At 35.0% G+C, this 21,230-nt stretch overlaps 1 protein-coding gene across 2 annotated transcripts in view; it reads right to left on the bottom strand.

Moving 5' to 3' along the window:
• The window catches only part of NKAIN3 (sodium/potassium transporting ATPase interacting 3), a 739,166-nt gene that overhangs the window by 396,094 nt on the left and 321,842 nt on the right, over positions 1-21,230 (bottom strand). For both annotated transcript variants that reach the window (XM_023222387.1, XM_023222386.3), the window contains exon 3: positions 18,842-18,922. In XM_023222387.1, the coding sequence (XP_023078155.1) occupies positions 18,842-18,922 (81 nt within the window). The remainder of the gene's footprint in view (positions 1-18,841; positions 18,923-21,230) is intronic.

Here is a 21,230-nt window from a genome sequence, read left to right as displayed (position 1 = left end):
GCCAGAGACAGAATTTAAAGATTTCTCATGCATCATCTCTACTTCTATCTACTGTCACTATCTACTCTGCTTTGAAATTGGCTATTTGAATTGATTATTCAAACTGATTATTCTCACTTCAGCCACTGTCATCCCCTCATCCAAGCCACATTTTTTTTTTTTTTTTTTTTTTTTGAAGTGGAGTTCTGCTCTTGCTGCCCAGGCTGGAGTGCAATGGTACAATCCTGGCTCACTGCAACTTCCACCACCCAGGTTTAAACGATTCTCCTGCCTCAGCCTCCCAAGTGCCGGGATTACAGGCATGTGCCACCATGCCTGGCTAACTTTATATTTTTAGTAGAGATGGGGTTTTGCCATGTTGGTCAAGCTGGTCCCGAACTCCTGACCTCAGGTGATCCACCTGCCTCGGCCTCCCAAAGTGCTGGGATTATAGACGTGAGCCACCGCATCTGGCTGCCAGCTTTGTTTCTTACCTGAACCACCAGGATCTCTGTGGGTCATCTTGTTTTCACTCTTCTCCCCTAACAGTAATATCTGATCTGTCAGTCCTCTATGCTCAGTCGCATCCAATGGGTTTCCATTATACTGAGACCAAATCCAAATCATTTCATGACCTACACGACATTCCTGTAGGATCCTGCTGTTGCCCTTTCTTCTGCTCTCCTCTACTGGTTCATGGCATGCTAGCAACACGACTCAGCATCCCTTCAGTTCTTCGTGCATGCCAAACATGTTCCTATCTGGGAGACCTGGCATTCCCCCATATCTGTGTTCCCTTCTGCCACCAAGGCTTCTCAACTCCTTCCATTCTCATGAAGTTACTCTCTATCCTTTTATTTCCCTTTATTTTGTTGATTTTTATCTTGATAGCACTTAAGACAACAAGCAATTATAGGGTATATTTACTAATTTATATATTATGTCTTTTTCACCAGAATAAAAGCTCTGTGACAGCAAATTCTTTTTATCCCCCAGTTATATTTTCAGTCCCTACAAGAATACTTGGCCAAGAGGAGATGCCCAATAAACTTGTTGAACAAATGTGTCTGATTCTAAAGCCAAAAAAGAAAATGTTAATGAGAGTTGGAACTCATTTTAAACAAAATCACTAAAAATTTATATATAACAAAATATGTAGAAAATAAACATTTTCCAGCAAATACGATGCCTTCAGGACATTTATAACAGTATTATTTCTCACTTTACATACCTGACAAAGTGTTCTGATGACTGCTGTCATGTTCTGTGAAGCATCTTGAGCTACTTGAGGGAAAATACGATATAAATGCAAACTAATAATAAACCAATTCTGTGTTTGCTGTAACAAAGGACACAAGGTTTTTGGTGATTTAGTGAAAAATAAAGTAGGGTATTTCTAAAGGTAGAGAAATAGATCAAGTCCAAATCATTATAGACTGACCTGAGCAGCAAGAGACCTTAGAGTGTAAACCTATCACAATTGGGACTTAGAGATTAATTTCCTGATGTTTGCAACAAAAGTCAAAGCTTACTAAGTTGAAAACATTCTGTTAGGCTGGCACCATTATTATATTCTAATGTAACATTTAGTCAAACACTCAAACACAGAAAACCATGATTTCGTTGTCTATAGCGTAGCTATTTCTAAATCATTGAACATTTTTCCCCTTATGAAAGTATATCTTAATTTATATTAAAAATGCTATAGACAATGAATGGACAGCAAAACTATATGATTTCATTGATTAGATCCCCCCAAAGCCAACACTGTATAAATAATTTAAAATTTACGTTCTGTAATAATTATAAAAATATTTGTGACTTGTATGATACGAAAGTTTAAGGAAGTTAAAGTTTACATGCTATAATTGCAGATGCTTGCTCGTTGCATAAAAGAGAGTATTTTGGAAAAGTCGAATGTGATTTCCATTTCCATTCCAAATGTACGCTTCCCAAACTTTCATGTAAAATAATACATGTTTGCCAAGAGTGGCAAGAGTATTGTTTGCCATGGATGGCAAAGTGAGGGAAGACTGCTGAGTCACTTCAGAGCTGTGCCAGTTTTCAACGTAATGTTTCAAAATTAGTTCATTCATGTAAACTTTTATTTTATTGATTTTTAAATTAAGAAAACCCCACAAACTTTTGGGAAAAACCAGAATTATGGTCTAATACTCATCTCTATTATTAAACAGTTCAAATTTTGGCTTTTATGATCAATTTTTAGCATCTTAATCTTTTACCTTTAATTCGTGACATAGGAGACCAAAACCAATTTATCAATATTTTCCTCCTTTTGGGAAAACGAAAAGTGTAGGAAAGAATGATTACAGCAAAACGCAAGAACTGCATAACTTTGTAAAGGAGCTTATAGACTCAGACAGGTGGGCAAATATAGAAAGAGTGAAAAGAAGAAGAAAGAAAAATATGTCTTAGTTTTTAGATTTATTTTATTGCTAACAATGACACACACAGGAAGTCTTGATTTGTTTCTCATATTAAAAGTTTAACTCAATTTTTAAAACATAGTTACATTGGCATATGTAATTTCAGATTAGGAATAACAATTAAAATTGTATTTGCAAGATTTAGGCTTGCTAGGAATCCTTGGAAAAGTTAATAAATTAATGTAAATATTGAGAATAAATTTCAACATATACAGAAAGCCTATTTTTGGTAACATTCAAAAAATGATCACGCATAGGTTTTACTTTATATGTGTTTAAATATGAGATGCAGTATTTTATAAATATTCTTTCAATAGTAGTCATCCTTCAGGATAATCTATTAGTTTCAAATTTCTCTGGAGGCCAAGGCTACCTTCATTTCACCTTTTCACAAATTCGAATATGAAAAAAAAATGATTGTTACTGACTTAACACCAATAGGAAAAAAAAAGTGGAAAGAAATTACACTAATAAAAAGTGGATTTCCCTTTAATCATTTTCTTATGAAGTACCACAATGTAAATTCCTGGTGCAGGATGAAAGTGATTATAACCCTCAGGATTGCACAGGAAATAGAAATATATAGACAACATTTTTTTTCTCCAAGAAATAAAAGCTCATCACCATACCGTCATGAACACTGAGTGCATTCAAGCACTGAGCGATGCAAAGGTGCTGAATGGTCCCGAGCGAAGGTGCATCAGCCTTCCATGACAGTGCCCATTTGTACGCACATAGTTAGCCCCAGATGGGGGTGTGCATTCAGGGATCTTCCAGAGCAGAAATAGAGACATTCTCTGGGAAAATCAGGTCTTCATAAACTTTATAACCTCATTTCAAAATCCAGGTGTCAGTTTACAGCTTTCCAGATTGACATCTTAAATCAAGAATGTGTCACATGTGTACAATAACTGGCCTAGTCTTTTCTGTAAATTGCTGCCTGTGGTTTTCAAAAAACACAGCAAATTGCTGGCAATTGATAATGTGTCTCCCTGTATGACTAACTTCATTTCTGCATGGTTAACAAATCAGTCTTCAACTATTCATGTGATCACCCAATGCTCAATGTCTAGGATCTTCTGACAGTCATTGATTTCAGGGACTAGTAGCTTGTCTGCTTTTTATACTGAACCAAAATTAATATAATGTTTTTGGCATGCAACATTATTTGTATGTAGGAAATAACTACACCCACTGTCTCAGTATCTCAGTTAATGATGAGCATAACTCACTACGCAATCACTGCTTCTGATGTCCTATGCTGCCTTGAAGCAGGACAGAGTATCTTTTCAAATTAATACTTAAAATGACTTGATGCCCTTAATATTTCAAATACACAGAGGAAGTGTTTTCTTCATTAATTTTATAATCACAGGACAAAAATAAATGATGAATCATATCTACAAACTGAAACATCAGATGGCCCATTTAAAAATGATGCTGTCAAACCATTGCACATTGTTCTCGAAACAGGGTCAAATCAAGTCCCCAGACAATTCAACCAAATTGAATTTCTGTGGCTAAAATGAGTGTGGGGATATAGTGCTTGTTCTGAACGGACTTCTTTACACCATTTTCCTTTCAGCAGCATACTTTCTTAAGGGGATTTTGCAGGAAGCGTATTTACCCTTCCTTGAAATATTTTTTGAATCAGTATTGACTCTAAGCTAAATAGTGCAGTTGTGCAGTGAGATGGTCTTAGAGTTGAGGAACACATTTGTCTGTTTATGCTCAGGAAAATTAACTACTGTAACTACTGAGGTTAACTGTAGAGAACCTCAAAAGGGACACTAGTAGACTAGCATTTTTTTCCTAACTGTGTCCGAACAGATATTTCCAGGCCACTGATTGTTACAATTTATAACTTGATACCTCCCTTGTTTAGAGCATGTGCCTATAGGATCAGCTCTCAAGGGTAGTGACCTTAGTCCTGATCCATGTAATCTTTGGAGGTTTCTCTTTTTAATATGTGCTTGCCAAAGGACAATCTGAGTAAAGAGGGCAAGATGGAGATGGTGGATCGACTACCATTTATTATAAGGAATTTTTAAGAGTGGCAACTCAAAGCACTTTTCTCACTGAAGGTAGGTCAATTACAGCATAGCTGTGAAGATCAGTATGTTATTTGCTATAATGCTCTTTGCTCTTAATTCCATCTTCCTTAGGAAAACTGTGTTCCCTGCTTTAAAATATCAAGGTTTGTTTTCCTTCCATTATCATATTTCTCACTACATTTTTCTGAGATGGAGTTTCGCTCTTGTTGCCCAGGCTGGAGTGCAATGGCACAATCTCAGCTCACGACAACCTCCACCTCCTGGGTTCAAGATTCTCCTGCCTCAGCCTCCCTAGTAGCTGGGATTACAGCCATGCGCCACCACGCCCAGCTAATTTGGTATTTTTAGTAGAGGCAGGGTTTTTCCATGATGGTCAGGCTGGTGTCGAACTCCCAACTTCAGGTGATCCGCCCGCCTCGGCCTCCCAAAGTGCTCGGATTATAGGCGTGAGCCACCGTGCCTGGCCTACATTTCATTATGAATACTCATTTAACAGAAAATTTATTTCGATTGCAGTTGTTCCTCAGTATCCATGGGGCATTGATTCCAGGCCCCCTGCAGACATCAAAATCTGAAGGTGCTCAAGTCCCTGAAGCAAAATAATATAGTATTTGCACGTGACCTATGCACACCCTCCATATACTTTGTAATCTCTAGAATACTCGTGATACCTAATACAGTGTAAATACTATGTAAATAGTTATGCTGTATTTTAAATTTTGTATTATTTTTTATTTCTGTATTGTTACTTTTTATTGCTTTCTTCCAAATATTTTTGATCTGCAGTTGGTTGAATGCGTGGATGTGGAACCTGTAGATTCAGAGGGCAGACTATATGCTAAATATTTTATGGGTGCAACAACTGAATGTAACCCTAGTTCTCAGTACAGTGCTTTGAACCAAGTAAATGCTAGATAAAATAGACTATAAAATGATGTATGATTAGTTAGGCACTATTTTCAGTTGCATATTTCAAACCCTTAAACAATGATTTGAACACATTTTCTAATGTAAAACAAATCCAGTCATGGGTGGCTCAGGGTTGGTCTGAAAGCTCCGTTGAGTTATTAGGCTCATTTTGCTTTCAGCTCTACCATTCTAATGCATGCTTGACATTCTCAAGGTCATCTTAGAACCTGCAGAAATGAACACAGCCCCTGCTCACACCTCGATTTTGAGGTGTCATTAAGACCTACATGAGACTTCTGACCCACCGAAGAAATGCGAGATAACCAATTTGTATTCTTTAAGTCACTAAGTTTGGGTGTGCTTCTAATTCATCAGCTCTACAGCAGCCCTTCCAGAAATTCCTCACAATCCTTCTGCATGTATCACAATGGCCATAACTTGCTTAGATGACCATAACTACACCTACAGAGACAAAGAAATAGAGCTTTTTAGCCCTGCCACTTGTGATGAGAGGAAGATTTTCCTAGACTCTTGACCAGAAGAAGGGGGAATAGATTATGGACAATAACCAGAAACTTCTGCTATCATTTGTTTAATGAAAGAATGATTAGATGAATATAGTTGAACACTTAGAAAATTAGGAAAACGGTGTGATTTTCACAGAAAGCTATACTTCCCATTTGTAAATTAATTTAACAAATGGATATTCTTTCTTTTTCTTTGAAGTTTGCTAAATTTCATTCAACTTTTGTCCTTCCCCATCCAATTTTAATCCTAGAAATGTATGCTTTTAAATTTCTATTCTTTTAGCAAATTAAGAGTTACTAATATTTGGGTTCCATGTTCTCACACACCTTGAGTTAAAGTGGCTCCTACAAGAATAAAGTAGAATTACATGTTAAATACTTGTATTGTTTTTCAGCTTCAACTGCTATTTGATTGTGAGATATTCCATCTGGTTTCTGTAGTGGGATGAAAGTTCCAGACAAAAGTTAACCTTTAAGGGAGCATAGACAGCTGGATGCTTCAATACGCTGATTTTAACATGCAAACACACCGACAATTACTACACACACAGCTGTGTGCTGTATTTTTCCTGTACTACTGTTATTCCTGAATCAGAAAGCAGGTAAAGGTGAATCAATGCTGAGGGCTTCTAAAGGGCAAAGGAGATTCTAGCTCATTCTTATTATCAGACACTCAGATGCTTCCTCTTTTTAAATTCTGTCACTTTCTTGCCTCCATTCAGTGGCCTCTACTGGAACCAGCCAGTTCTGCTGGACAATCATCTTCTGGACAATCTTCACTCTAGTAACTTTTTCACTATTGTACAATATCAAAGTTGCAGTGCCTACCACAACCTGAGGAAACACAAATCAGATGCACAAATACTTCTAGGGCCATATGTGTGCAAGACACTAAGTTCAATCTGAAGCCTATAATTCCTCATGCCATTGTAGCATGGGGGCTCAGAGACAAACTTTCTCTGTGCAAAAGTAACTGTTTAGAAATGATTAATATTATCTGTGATTTTTTTCCTTCAATTGTCTACATGGAAAAATTTTATCCAAAGAATTTAAATGACTTGCGTTTTGCCTCTGGAACATACTTGGGGGTAGCATTGAGTAAGTGTTATCTTAGGCTCCTCTGCTCCTGCAGGGCACTTCAGCTTACTGTTCATCAATCATAATCTCACCATGTGGTGCAGTTTTATTTTATAAGGCTATCCAGTAGTACATACTGCTATTCTGTTTTTAAAAAGTAAATAAATGCCACAAAATGTGTTTATCAGGGTCTCTTTTATAATTTGTTGATTGTTACAGATGTCACCAGAAATTCTTCATCATCAAGACTGTACTCTTAATTGACATGTCACAACACTAAGATTTTGCATTCGAAGCAAATTAACATCACAAGACAATCCAAAATCTTAATGGCACTTATAAGAATAATGGTTCTACATATTGTTCTTCTCCAATGATCTTATCTTCAATTGACGGCATGAAAAATTCTGTAGCAGTAGCTTTAAATTGTCCTCAAAAACACAGAAAAGCATTTCAATATAAGCTATAAAAGTGTGGTTTCTTCACAGCACCAAAATTCTCTTGATAATGGTGCTTACATGAAAATTCAGCTTAGCAGTTGCAGTCTACTCAGAAAGGCTTAATATAATGTAATCACCGTCAAAAAATTTTTATGTATTAGAAAAATTATAGGCTCATTAAAAATAAATATTGACCTATTGAAGTTAACGGAAGAATTTGCCATGTTTGGAGATTCATCAGCAGAGGCCACTAGCAGTAGCTGGAACAGATCAACATCAGTGTGAGATCAGGATCCTTCAAACACTCCAGCATAATCTTAAGGCTGACTGTGTAAGAAGACCCACTACCTCCTGTTTCTTCTCCCAGAGTAGAGTTGGGACCAGGGAGAGGTCAAGGCCTAAAACAAGGTCAACTTTGGTAAGAGAAAGAATAGATCTGAATCAGACATGAAACGAACTTTTTATGACCAATGTTATCATTGACACTGTATACAATGTATTATGAAATGGGAAGAGGTTTTGGGGCAGAAGACTGGGGAAGCAGTTTATTCAAAGAAATAAAACCATTTCGTGATTATTACCCCATGAGTTGAGACAATAAACTGGATACAAAGGTAAAATATTTATCTTTAAATATTGATCTCCGGCATATTTTCATTAGAAGAAGAAAAGATAAAATACAAAGAGCAAAGACAACATGTTTCTGGGTAGTGTTTCAATTGTATTTGCACAGGTTTTGTTCAATAAGTGATTCTAATCATATAATAAGAAACACAGCTACTGTTGATAGAATAATATATTCATCTGCTCCTTGGTGAAAATGATTTGAACCCCTTTGGAAAGGAGTAAGATTACAATACCAATTTCTGATTAAAAACTCCTGATACTACCCAGGTTGTGGCAATTACATGGTAGTTTAGACTGTGGTTTATATTTGTCATTGGCCTATAATGTAGCTTCACATTGGCATTTTTGGATAAAGATTTTTGAAGTATTTGTATTTGATGAAATTTATGAAAAGTATAAGATTGAGTTTAACCTTGCTTGTAATTTTCTTTATTGCAGAAAAGCTACAGGAGGAATCAAATTATCTCACTATAAAAAAAGAAACTGAGGACTGTATTTTCAGAAGTTATGTTCACTTAGACTCATGCCAAAGGAAAAGATGTAGCTTAAATTTTTGGAATAAGAAACTCATACCTATATTTACATTGCCTTGCTATTTTCTAAAAGGATACAATTGCTTCTCTTTGGATAAAGATTGTATAGGAACCAAACATAACAACAAACATTTGTAGGCCTTTCGTTCTCATTTAGATTTAATACCTGGAAGCAGATTGTGATGATTCTTCCTTTACAGATCCTTAATAACTGGGCAGATACTCATGGCCACTACCACCACCATCAGTCAATATTGTAAACAAAAATATTCCTTTAGCCCAGCAGGATACATAACTACTAATATGTTAGTTCAGAACCTGAAATATTTTGTTATTCTAGTGAAATGAATATGTATATTTCCCAAAGTGTCCATTGATATAGATAGACATCCCATTTACTTCAGGATACAGTATAGTGCATAGGATATTATTCTTGTAGTTCCAGAAGCAGGCATACTTTGACTGTGATTCTAGGATGCTATTTCTGTACAATTTGCCAGATACGTTATTTCTGAATATAGACATTCTGTACCCTACCTCCACTCCTCTTTAAGCATCACATTTTAAGATTCCTTTTGAAAAATGTCCAGGTAGGAAGACATCAAAAAGAAAATATAAATATGACTTAAAAACTCATTACTAGATTCAGTAGGTTGTGTTTGTTTAAATAAAAAAGGAAAGATACTATATATCCTTGATTTAATTTCCAACTACTATCAGAAAAATAACTCTATGAGATGCAAAAATATTTGAATGTTTATAAAAGACAATGGATAGATTTTAAGCAGCTGAGGGAAACTGAGAGTTCTGTTTCCTCTGCAGTTGTTCATGTACTGAACTCTGAATTGACTGTCTAAAATTTTTTTACTGGAAATTGTCTGCCCAAAAGCTGTAGTTGATAGAAGAATCCAACCTTGAAGGAAAATGAATCTTGATCAAGAAAAAGAATTTTCCCAGTAAGTGCAAAGGAACAACTCAGGGTAAGTAATAAGAATGAGCCTTGTAGAGGAAGAACTATTTCATTGATGCTGCCTGGCTGCTCAGGTGAACTATTCAACTGAAGATTTAAAAAGAGGACCCTCATGAATGATGGTGTCAATTTAAGTCAAAAGAGGACAGTAAAGTTCTATTATGGCCTTCTGGGGAAATGGCTTAAATTTCTCCAAGAATCAAAATGCCCACAAGTTAGAAAACACATAGCTGTTAAAACACGACATAGAGAAACAAATGCAGGTGGGTTTTCCTTCTGTGTAGGAAGCAACTTGCTATAATGGGAAATGAAGTGGCCTTGGGAAGGAAGCATTAAGACCCAATGTCTCAGTTTACTGCTATGTGCCTTGAGCAAGTTAGCCATACCTAGCTGAGGTTCCTAATTTATAAAATAAAGATACTAATGTCTACCTCTGAGGTAAAGATAAAATGGAAAAAACTGATGGAAAGCCCCTGTGCCATGTAGAAAATCAGTAAGAGTTAGTCCATTTCCCTTCCCTGTCCCTTGCTTATAAGATTTTAGAAGGTCTGTGATCAAAGCTCATGATTAATATAAAATAAGTCCTTGTAGAATGTCTTTCATTCATTTTTATGTCAAAGTTACACTCATGCACAGTTGTATGGATTCAGAATTCTGTGAAAATGTGACACACTGAAAATTCTCTAGACTACTAATATGTAAGTACCAAACCTTTCAAGATAAGTCAATTAGGAGAAATATTAGCCTAAATTTTCTAGGTAAAATGTACCTAGAAATGTTTAAATTATTTTAAATGTAAAATAATTAAAAGATGCCATTGAGACAGATTGGACTAATTTCTTTGGAATAAAAGTATTAAAACTTGGGTTCTCAACATAACTTATTTTTCAGTATCTTTAAGTGTAGCAAATAAGATGAGTTTTCATATTTAATTCTAAATGTATTCCTTGGGATGAAAAAATTATTTCAAGTCTTGTAACTTCCAAACAAGCAGCAATAACTTATTAATTGTGCCCTTGATGATCTTAAAGTGTGGCATGAAAAATAGCTTTAGAGACTTCCAAGGATGCTCACAGTACTCCTAGGGGAAGTGGCAGGGACACCAGGAGAATCTGGCTGCCGATGTATATCGAAAAGCTATTTACATGTTGGAGGAAATCATTTAATTAATACTGTTACAGCTGTGAAGTTAATATGCAGTTCTGAGGTCCTATCACAAGGGACTCTTTCATATTTTTAAACAAGTCACTCAGTCCTACCATTTTTCCCTTTTACAGCTCTGGCATAGTAATAAATATGTCCCAAAGGTTTTCAGGATGAGGATCGTGATGTCTGTTAATTTCTCCAATAATAATAAAGATGATGATGTTGATGGTAATAATGAGAACCACCATTTACTGAAACCTCACAATATGCCAGGATCATTTCTAAGCCCTGTATAGGTATTATTTAATACTTTCAACAACCCAATATGATTATTGTTGTGGCTTTCCTCGTTTTGTAGAACAGGCAATTGAGGCTTCAGGAGATTACACAAGTATAGACAGACGCTTTTAGATACCTACCCACAGTCATTCCCCACCCCACCATACATATACACATTCCTTTAAAACAAGGCACCCATTACCTTCAAGTGCTGGAAGGCATGGGGAAAACCAAAACACTCAAGCCCACAGTAACAAATGCCTGCTGCAGGGTAAGCTGGCAGATGAGACAAAAGGAAAGGGAATATCTGGAGGCTGTGATCAAGAGTCCCATAATAGGCAAGAGGCAAAATTGTTTATGCCCATGAGAATATACACTATTAGTTGACAAGAATGGTTAAGACATGCTCTGTGATGACCATGGTTGTCTCTCTTTTCTTGAGACTACCCCATTTTGTTTTGTATTGAAATTAGCTTTTTCCCAGTTTATGGAATCAGTGAGACCTCTAATCTTGAACCCTGTCTTCCCGTGGCAAAGAGGCAGATGTTGATCCAGCTGGGATCATTACACCCTCCCTCTATCCCACCCTAGTAATTTAAATAGTGAGCAGGTGGACAACAGCTGGATCCTGTTTGCATCTCAGCTGTGCCTTTCTGAAAAGACTGTCATTCCTCTGAGCCTCCAGTGTCTACCTAAACTCCTAGCTGTTCCAAACCCAGTCCTCCTGTCTCCTGCTTCTCTGGCCTCTGTTGTCCCTCCAACACAGTGTCCCTTCTACATGAATTAGCTAGACATAAGGAGAGTGGGGGCAGTTTAGAGGCTGGCTAGGCAGATAGAGTGGGAGGGTCTAAGGAGAGAGACAGAGCCCATGGGAATGCATCTGCACTGCCCCTGTGGCATGGATAGCAGGTGGAAATGTGGTTAAGAACTCCCTCTTATACCAGGATGTCTGCTCAGAAGGGACTGTCCCAACTTAGGTGAAGGCAAAATAAATCCGCTAAATGTCCTTAAATTGACCCAAAGCCAACTGTAATATCACTAACATTGCAATTTTGCCCCCACCCACCCTCTGTGGGTTTCGCTTAGGCACTCCTGAGTAATAATCAACATGGAGTCACTCTAGCCAACCTTAGGCATGCGCAGATGCAACACCCTCAAGGGGCAGCTTTACCCCTCTCATTAAGGCAGAACACACAGAAGACTACCTTGTTTCTGCCACATAAAAGACCCAAACTCAGCCCCATTTCTGGCAATCCACTCTCGGATCTCCTCTTGCTGTTGAGAGCTTTTCTGTTGCTTAATGAATCCTACTCTACCTTATTCACTCTCCGGTGTCCGCGTGCCTTATGCTTCTTGGTCATGGATTAAGAACTCGTACCTTGCTAAACTAAGGAGTAAGGAAACTGCAACAATAATTTCTGTCAAGTGACCCAAGAATATTAACACAATCTGTGATGAATAGTTTATAAGGAGTTTGATGTTGGAACTATTAGTTCACATAATTGATTCTGTTACTCAAAACTTTACTCCTGAATTCTCTAACATAAACTTTTCACAATCTTTACTAAATTAAGTAAAAGTTAAATATAAGGAATAAAAACAAAACTAAAATGAGATATATAATACACACTGTATATATTTGAACAGATTTATTCTAAAAATCATCTGTAAAACCAAATGTATGAGGTTAAATCATAGACTTGGGAAGACTGGATTGCAGAGAGATAATTCCTATTATAAAGTATATACAAACTAATATAAAATAGTATGTGCCAAAAAATGATGATATCCTAGAAACAGATCTTATAGAAATGTATTATATCATAAAACAATAAAAAAAATCAGTGAAAAACCTACTAAGTAAATACTGTTTTTGCCATTGGTCAGTTATTGGTAAAATATTTTTCAGATTTTCACCTTGAAAAATAGAACAAAATTATGCTCCATAGAGACTAAAGTTTAAAAACATCATTACTAAAACACAAAATATAAAAAGACAAACCCTATTAACAAAAAGTGAAAATAAAACTGATTATCAAGCACATTAGGAGATATTTAACTTTGAAGAAATAAAAAAAAATTATACTTTAAACAAAGAAATAAGCATTTTCTTTTCACCATGAAAATAGCCCAAAAAAAACCCCCAAATGGTGAAACAGACTAACTTGTACTAATGACATTCTAGATACTCATATTTTGCAGCTAATGGTATACTTTTTGGAGAAGAAATTTAGCAAACTGTATCACGAGCCTTTAACATCTCCTGTTAAAGAAAGAGCAGAAATAAAACTACTCATGTTTGATGTAATATTATACAAAAATTAAAAATATTAACCAAGACTTTAGTAACAACATGAAAATGTTTTTCATTAAGTCCAATTTTTAAAAAGTCAGTGTGTCAATGTTCTCTATAGTATTATATCAACAGTAATACGAAAAACAGAAGAGAAAAAACATGGAAACACAGCAGAATGAGAATAAACTGGAATCAAAATATTCGGGGCAGTGGTCTTCAAATGTTTGAAGCAAAAATGATGTTCCTTCTTGTCTATCTAGTTTCTGCAACTTATATTTGTAATTCATATTTTTTATTATGAGAAAAGAACTCTAACCAAAAAGAACCCTTGCCTTTGACAAAAAAAGAAGAAAAGAAAAAGAAGAAAGGAAAGGAAAGGAAGGAAGGAAGGAAAGAAGGAAGGAAGGAAAGGAAGGAAGGAAGGAAGGAAGGAAGAGAAAGAAAACAAAATCTAAAATCATTGTCTATTTCCATTAGAACAAACTATTAGGATTAATAATAACTACCACTTCAAAATGTAGTGAAATGTAATGAGGAATTTAAAAACAGTCTTTAAATACAATCTGACTGTAGATGCTTCTGCTGTGTGATGGAGTGACATTTCTCATCTGCAGGACAGAGAGCTCATTTTTAAGGAATACATTTGGTTGGGCCTTTGTAGATAAGAAAAGTGAGGATACCTGGAAATAGCTTGGATTAGTGAGGGAAAGAAAAAGGTAGAGCTGATTCGATTTGATCTATACAGGAGCAAGAATTTTGATTTTAACAAAGAGCCTGGGAGAGAAGAGAAGGGAAGATCAGGTGGTGACAAACAATTCACCATGTGGAGTGCCTCTTGGCAGCATGGCTAATGAGGAATTTCCTGGAGAGATGGCCAAGGATTGCTAAAACATAGAGGTCAATTTAATTCTTGTCTATAAGGTGGTATCAGGATTTTGTTAGCTCACCAAATTATTTGTGAAATGGTCCCTCCTCCTGTATTTTCTGTAGGAGTTTAAGATTAGCATTATTTATTTCTTATGTTTGATAGATTGATGCTGAGCAAGGACCTTCACCCTAACCCTTTTTTTGAAGTCCTTCTAAACTCCAAGCAGGGAAATAAAGGAAAATTGCAAAGTTTTTTAAAAGAGAAATTCCAGGCATCTAGCTAGCCCCAGAGGTAATTAAGTAACTTGCTAAACAAGAAAGTAATAGTAGCCTTAACAATAGCCAAGGGAAGTAAAGCTCCAGAGATATTTGCTTTCCCTACAGAAACTAAAGACAACATCTGAACAGACCCCCACTGAGGATCCCCACCTAACAGATCTGCTGGTACACAGAGCCCAGATTAGGGGAAGAGAAGACTAAACTTTAACTATTGCCTTCTGTTCTAAGTTTTTTCCTTAGAGGCTTAAAGAAAGTCACTCCCCCTAGCAAGTTGACATTGTTCTACTAACCCCAAAATATTTAAACAGAAACTTCTGTTTCCTTAACCAACTGCAAACCAATTGTTTCTGTTTTGATTTTTTTTTTTTGTAGAAAGATATTTAATTATAAATTCCTTGCTGTCAATATTTTTGATTGTTTTTTTCTATTAATCTTTTAATTTCTGTTGAATCTGTAGTTATGTCACTTCTTTCTTTAATGAATTGATAAGTTGCATTGTTTCTTCTTTTTTTGGATCAACCTTACTACATGCTTATTAGTTTATTTATCTTTTCAAAGAAACAACTATGGGATGTTAGTCAAATTGCTCTTCTTAAGATGAAAGTGTCTATCATTGATTTTTAACTTTTTGTTTTTTCTAATAAGCAACTTAAATCTACATTTCTTCCTCTAAACACTGAGAGGAATTCATCGACAAACAGTGTTTTTTAAATTATGTACTTTTATCTTTCAATTTTCCTCTAAATTTCTTCTTTGATTTGTGAATTATTAACAATTATAAATTACTCTTGTATTTGTGGTGGGAGAATATTATCTGTATTATTTCAGTCATTCAACATTTATTGAGACTTGCTTATGGCCCAGAATACCATCTTGATCCTTGTTCATATGCACATGAATAGAAAATATATCTTGTAATTTTAACGTATTATCCTCTATATGACAGACAAGTTGTTTGACAGTGTTGTTCAAATATTTTATTTGTACAGAATTGTGTACAAATTCTGTACACAATTCTGTACAAATAAAATATTGTGTACAAATTGTGTACAAATTCTGTACAAATTCTGTACAGAATTGTGTACAAATTTTCTCTCAATAAGCAAGAAAGGGGTATTAAACTCTCCCCCTACGTTAATGGATTTTTTAATTTCCCCCTTTAATATTGGCAATTTTTACCTCATGTATTCTAAAATTCAGTTATTTGGTGTAGTTTTGAATTATTTTGTCTATTTAATACATTGACCCGTTATCATTATAAAACATCTCTGTCTATCTCTATTCATACTCTTTATTTGAAGTCTACATTTTTTCTGACATTAATGTGACTACAAAGGTTTTCTTCTGATTTTTGTTTACCTAGCATATATTTTCCATCTTTTTAAATTTAAATATATGTATGTATTTATATTTAATGTATATTTCATATAAATAACATCAACTATTGTCATTTAAAAAAATCCATTATTCTAATCTCTGTCTTTAACTGGAGTGCTTAATCTATTTACATTTCATGTAATCATTGACATGGCTGTGTTTTAATCTATCATATCATTATTTATTTTTTATTTGTACCATCTGCTTTTGTTTCTTACTGTTTGCATTATTTTTATTTAGTTAGTTAATTAGTTAGCTAGTTATATTCGTTACTCTATGGGAGTGATTCTCAAGCTTTTTGGCCTCAGTACCTTTCTATACTTTTAAATGTTAATGAGTATCCTAAACAGCTTTTGCTTATGTGGATTACATCTATCGGTATTTATATTACTAGAAATTAAAATGATCTTTTTAAAACACAAGAGTGTGCAGCACTGTCAGCCTGCCCAGCATTGTAAGAATCTCAGTTTCCAGGCTCTCTTGCCCATGAGACAGCTCACTATCTTTCAGGTGAGACAGGACTGCTGTCACTCCATGAATACAAATTGTCAGCAAAAGAACACCTTAGCATACAAATGTACTATTCTTAGGCCATGTCTGTCATTGGAATAACACCCAAATCCATAGAGATGTTGTGGAAATCACTCTGGATCCCATTTCTAAAGAAAGATTCACTATCCCAGAATGTATATTTTGGACCAAATTGACAGTATAGGGAGGTTTCTATTAATCCATCTGAATGGGTAATTCCAAGAGGTACCTGCATGAACTAGCAGGAGATGGAGAATCTAGAAAGTTAGTATATAAACCAGCTCATATGGACAAGGAGTTTTCTACACAATGGAATCAGCCTGGAAAAGTGGTTGGTATTTGTGTTTGTCAAGGGTCTTTAACTTTGCTCTATTTTCCAAAATAGATTTCCCACAGACTGGAATTGAGGCTAAACTGTGGCTAACAAGGGAGATGTTACCAGTCTTTGAGGCAGTAAATAGGAGACCAACAGAAAATCTTTAGGATTCTCCTTTTGGAGTCATCTATCTTTTTAACGACCTAGAATACTTGGTTGACTGCTTAATGGCATTTAAATAGGTAATAAAATGAGTAACCAGGACTACTATGTCCATGTTTTCAACCTCGTGCCCAAAGAAATGAGAAAAAAACTTTTAGACATGCACATTGATATTAGAAAAGCAGTTACAAAAATTCACAAAAATAACCTTGAGCAGCAGTGGGAAATCAGAGTTACATGAAAAAAATGACTGCGGATACTTACTTACTTGTTCTATCACTTCACAGATTTGTTTCAAAGCTTACCTGAGTTACCACATGTCATGTGTATAATAAACATTGACTATTATTATTATTGGCAAAGCTGATCTTATTATTTTTCACAGAGACTCCATGGAGCCAAATGATTTGCCTCAGATTTCACAGTTAATAAGCGCTAAAGAAAAGATTTGGACTAAAGACTTATGATTCAAAATTCGGCCTTCTTTCAAAATACTGTGAAGCCAATTCTGTAGGACAAATTTCTGTAGTCTAATTTATCCCAAATTAGTGTATATAGAAGAAAAAATAATTTCTACCGAGTGAAATAAAAAATATGATCAAAATGACCATTCAAATAGCAGAATACAAAATGCAATGGGTTGAAAATGTGTTTAGCATATCATTTGTAATTATTTTATTCATAAGATCTGCATTTGAAAATTATTTACTTCATAATCTGCATTTATAGAATATAACTGGGCATTAATTTAAGTACTTTTTTATGTCTCAGAAATTAGTGGCGCACTACAATCGCTAGCATAATTATTTAAGTTAGATGTTAGTCCAAATATGTGGAACTCAATATTGGAAATGTTATTTCTGGTTCCTGAATATAGTTGCCAATGTGAGAAAATGGTGACTAGTTCTAATTACAGTTATTACAGTGGAGAAAAAAAAGAGTAACCACCTCTGGAGGCTCTGGAAAAATCCTTCAGGGGTTTTTGCTGCTTGGCTGAATCAATCATGTTTTGTTACGACAAGGACTTCAATGGAAGCTAACAATTCTAAAAGCATCCTTGCTGCTCAAGACACATTTCCTAAAATCTAAACCATAAGTACGTTACTTAGAAAATCTGAGACTGTTATAAAACAGTAGAATAAGTTAGCATAAATATATTTGATAATGAGAAGCTTTAAAATATGACAGTTTTTTTTATACTTTTTGTAATCATACTGTTAAGCTTCTTCTCTATAGTGAAAATTGTGCTGGTTCACACAAAAACTGTTTAAGAAACACAACTAGAAACTTAACTCAAGTTGTTCTTACATTTGGGTGGTGAGGCATTTTTGCAGGAGGCATAATAAAATCATGTGCTTTGCTGACAGTTTTAGACAGGCAGAAATAACATGTGTATCATTGCCGCATTAAGACAACTGTCTTCTCTTTGATTAAAATTTCAAAATAGGAATCACCACACTGATGCATTTACTTCTTAGTAAACATACTATATAAGGGTTTTGTTCTTTGTCAGGTTTTTCCACTATTAATATTCCAGCAAAGACAGAAACTTGCCATTCATATCTGTTACGTTAACATCTTTGTCAATCCATTTTCCTACTTTAAACACAAGCATGTTCAAAACCATTTTCTACTTAACATTGAGATCCGCAGTCACTATATTATGTCTTTTTAAAATGGACATGAGGATATACAGGAAGTTGAGTCCTACTTCAGTGTAACAAACTAAACCAGAAGGCAGTTGTTTTGAAGTCCCATTATATTAACATACTCCTAAGATCATTCTTTCCTAAACGATACCTAAAGTCTTTTTTGAGTAGTATTTTATCATTCTACACACACACACATGCACAAGCACACACTATACCTAGTCTTTTTTGAATAGCATTTCATCATTTTACACAAATACACACACACTCTCTCTCTCTTTATATATATATATCTATATACCTATATATATATGTAGTCACAATAGCTAGAAGTGTGCTCATTTTAAAGTGTACTTTAAAACCATGATAAACTCACCTTTGAGAGTCCACCTACTTCCAAATAAAAGCAGATAATGAACACATTCCAGGTGACCCAGAGGGCAGTCCACACTGTATACTAGATAGAAATGGGGGAGGGAGAAAGAGAAGAAAAATGTGGAGATGAAAGGCATGTATACCAAATAAATCAATAATAAAAATGTCAATAAGTCTGTCTTCTGGGAAGAAACTGACATGGAGAGCTCAGAAAAGAGTGCTCTCTATGTGGTCCCCTAAGCTTTCCAGAAATTAAAAATCCAATAGTTTCTACTGCTTTCAGTAGACACCAACAAAGTTAGATTTACTTTTAAAGTGCTTTGCTGGCTTCCAGGTACAAGTTAAACCAAAATGTTGATTTGATTTCTGTTTCCTGAGTATTATCTTTTCTAGGGAACACAATTATGCAAATCTTCTGTGAGCTCTCTATCATGTTGAAGTTATAGTACAAAACTGTCACATTTCAAGGAATATTTATTGAAACCTAGGACTGAAAGAAGACCATGTTTGAAAAAAACATGCATGGAGTACAAAATTAACAAACTTTCATTTGTTGGACTGTTTTATTAAGAGTAGAATATGGGCCTCTGATTTGATCATGTAATAAAGATATAATCATATAAAATATTTTAAAGCAGAGAAATTAAAAAATACGATTAAGAATGAGGAAATGAACAACAGATTTTCATATCTTCCAATCATATCCATCCAACAAATTTTAAACCAACTGGTCTTACTGATTAATTTATTTTATTAAGATATTATGTATTAGGAAATATCTTTTCCCAGAGTATTAGTTGGTCTTAATTAAGGTAGCCCTAGATTGAGAGACTCATCAATGGAGAATCGATGATTGGACTAGGGCTCCTCTCATCCAGTCACTTTCTTATGCAGACAAAGAAATTGAGGTGCAGAAAACTGACATACAGGCTAGCTAGGATGACTGAGGATAGTACTTACTGTAGAATACAAATACCATATCAAATACAACAGTTTGCCTATTCATTTTCTTTTATCACAAAAATGCATGAATTCTTCATGTCGTAAGTAGACTTATTAATTGAATTATCATTCTCTATCAGTGATTACAATCATTGCATATTGTTTTCAAATTAAAATAAATATTGAAATCATTTCTTTAGCTTATTCTATGCTGTGTCAAATAATAGAATTATAAAATTTAGACTGTGTATAATATAACTATGTTACTAACAGAAACTTTATCAGATGCTTTTAACTATTTATGAAATTCAATTTATATTTTGTATTCTGTCATTTATGAATTTTAAAAATAATCTCATGTAGTAGTGCAGTCCTATAATTGGTTACATTTAATGTTCCATCATACATTTGTTTTTCTGAAAGGAGGTTTGCTTTCATTTTTAAGAATAATACAATTACAATAATGAGTTAAAGCTCCAAAATCACTGGAAATTTAGTTGGAAAACATGTTAAAAAGTTAAGATTAAAAAATGATAAAGGGGATATCACCACAGGCCCCACAGAAATACAAACTACCATCAGAGAATACTATAAACGCCTCTATGCAAATAAACTAGAAAACCTAGAAGAAATGGATAATTTCCTGGACACTTACATGGTCCCAGGACTAAACCAGGAAGAAGTTGAATCCCTGAATAGACCAATAGCAGGCTCTGAAATTGAGGCGATAATTAATAGCCTACCAACCAAAACAAGTTCAAGACCAGACGGACTCACAGCTGAATTCTACCAGAGGTACAAGGAGGAGTTGGTATCATTCCTTCTGAAACTATTCCAATCAATAGAAAAAGAGGGAATCCTCCCTAACTCATTTTACGAAGCCAACATCATCCTGATACCAAAACCTGACAGAGATACAACAAAAAAAGAGAATTTTAGACCAATATCCCTGATGAACATTGATGCAAAAATCCTCAATAAAATACTGGCAAACCGAATCCAGCAGCACATCAAAAAGCTTATCCGCCATGATCAAGTGGGCTTCATCCCTGGGGTGCAAGGCTGGTTCAACATATGCAAATCAATAAATGTAATCCAGCATATAAACAGAACCAAAGACAAAAACCACATGATTATCTCAAAAGATGAAGAAAAGGCCTTTGACAAAATTCAACAGCCCTTCATGCTAAAAATTCTCAATAAATTTGATATTGACGGAACGTATCTCAAAATAATAAGAGCTATTTATGACAAACCCACAGCCAATATCATATTGAATGGGCAAAAACTGGAAGCAATCCCCTTGAAAACTGGCACAAGACAGGGATGCCCTCTCTCACCACTGCTGTTCAACATAGTGTTAGAAGTTCTGGCTAGGGCAATCAGGCAAGAGAAAGAAATAAAAGGTATTTAGTTAGGAAAAGAAGAAGTCAAATTGTCCCTGTTTG

This window comes from Piliocolobus tephrosceles, chromosome 7, assembly GCF_002776525.5.
Source record: "Piliocolobus tephrosceles isolate RC106 chromosome 7, ASM277652v3, whole genome shotgun sequence".
Lineage (NCBI taxonomy): Eukaryota > Metazoa > Chordata > Mammalia > Primates > Cercopithecidae > Piliocolobus > Piliocolobus tephrosceles.
Note: the sequence above shows the minus strand (reverse complement) of the source record. Positions and strands in the feature narration are given on the sequence as shown.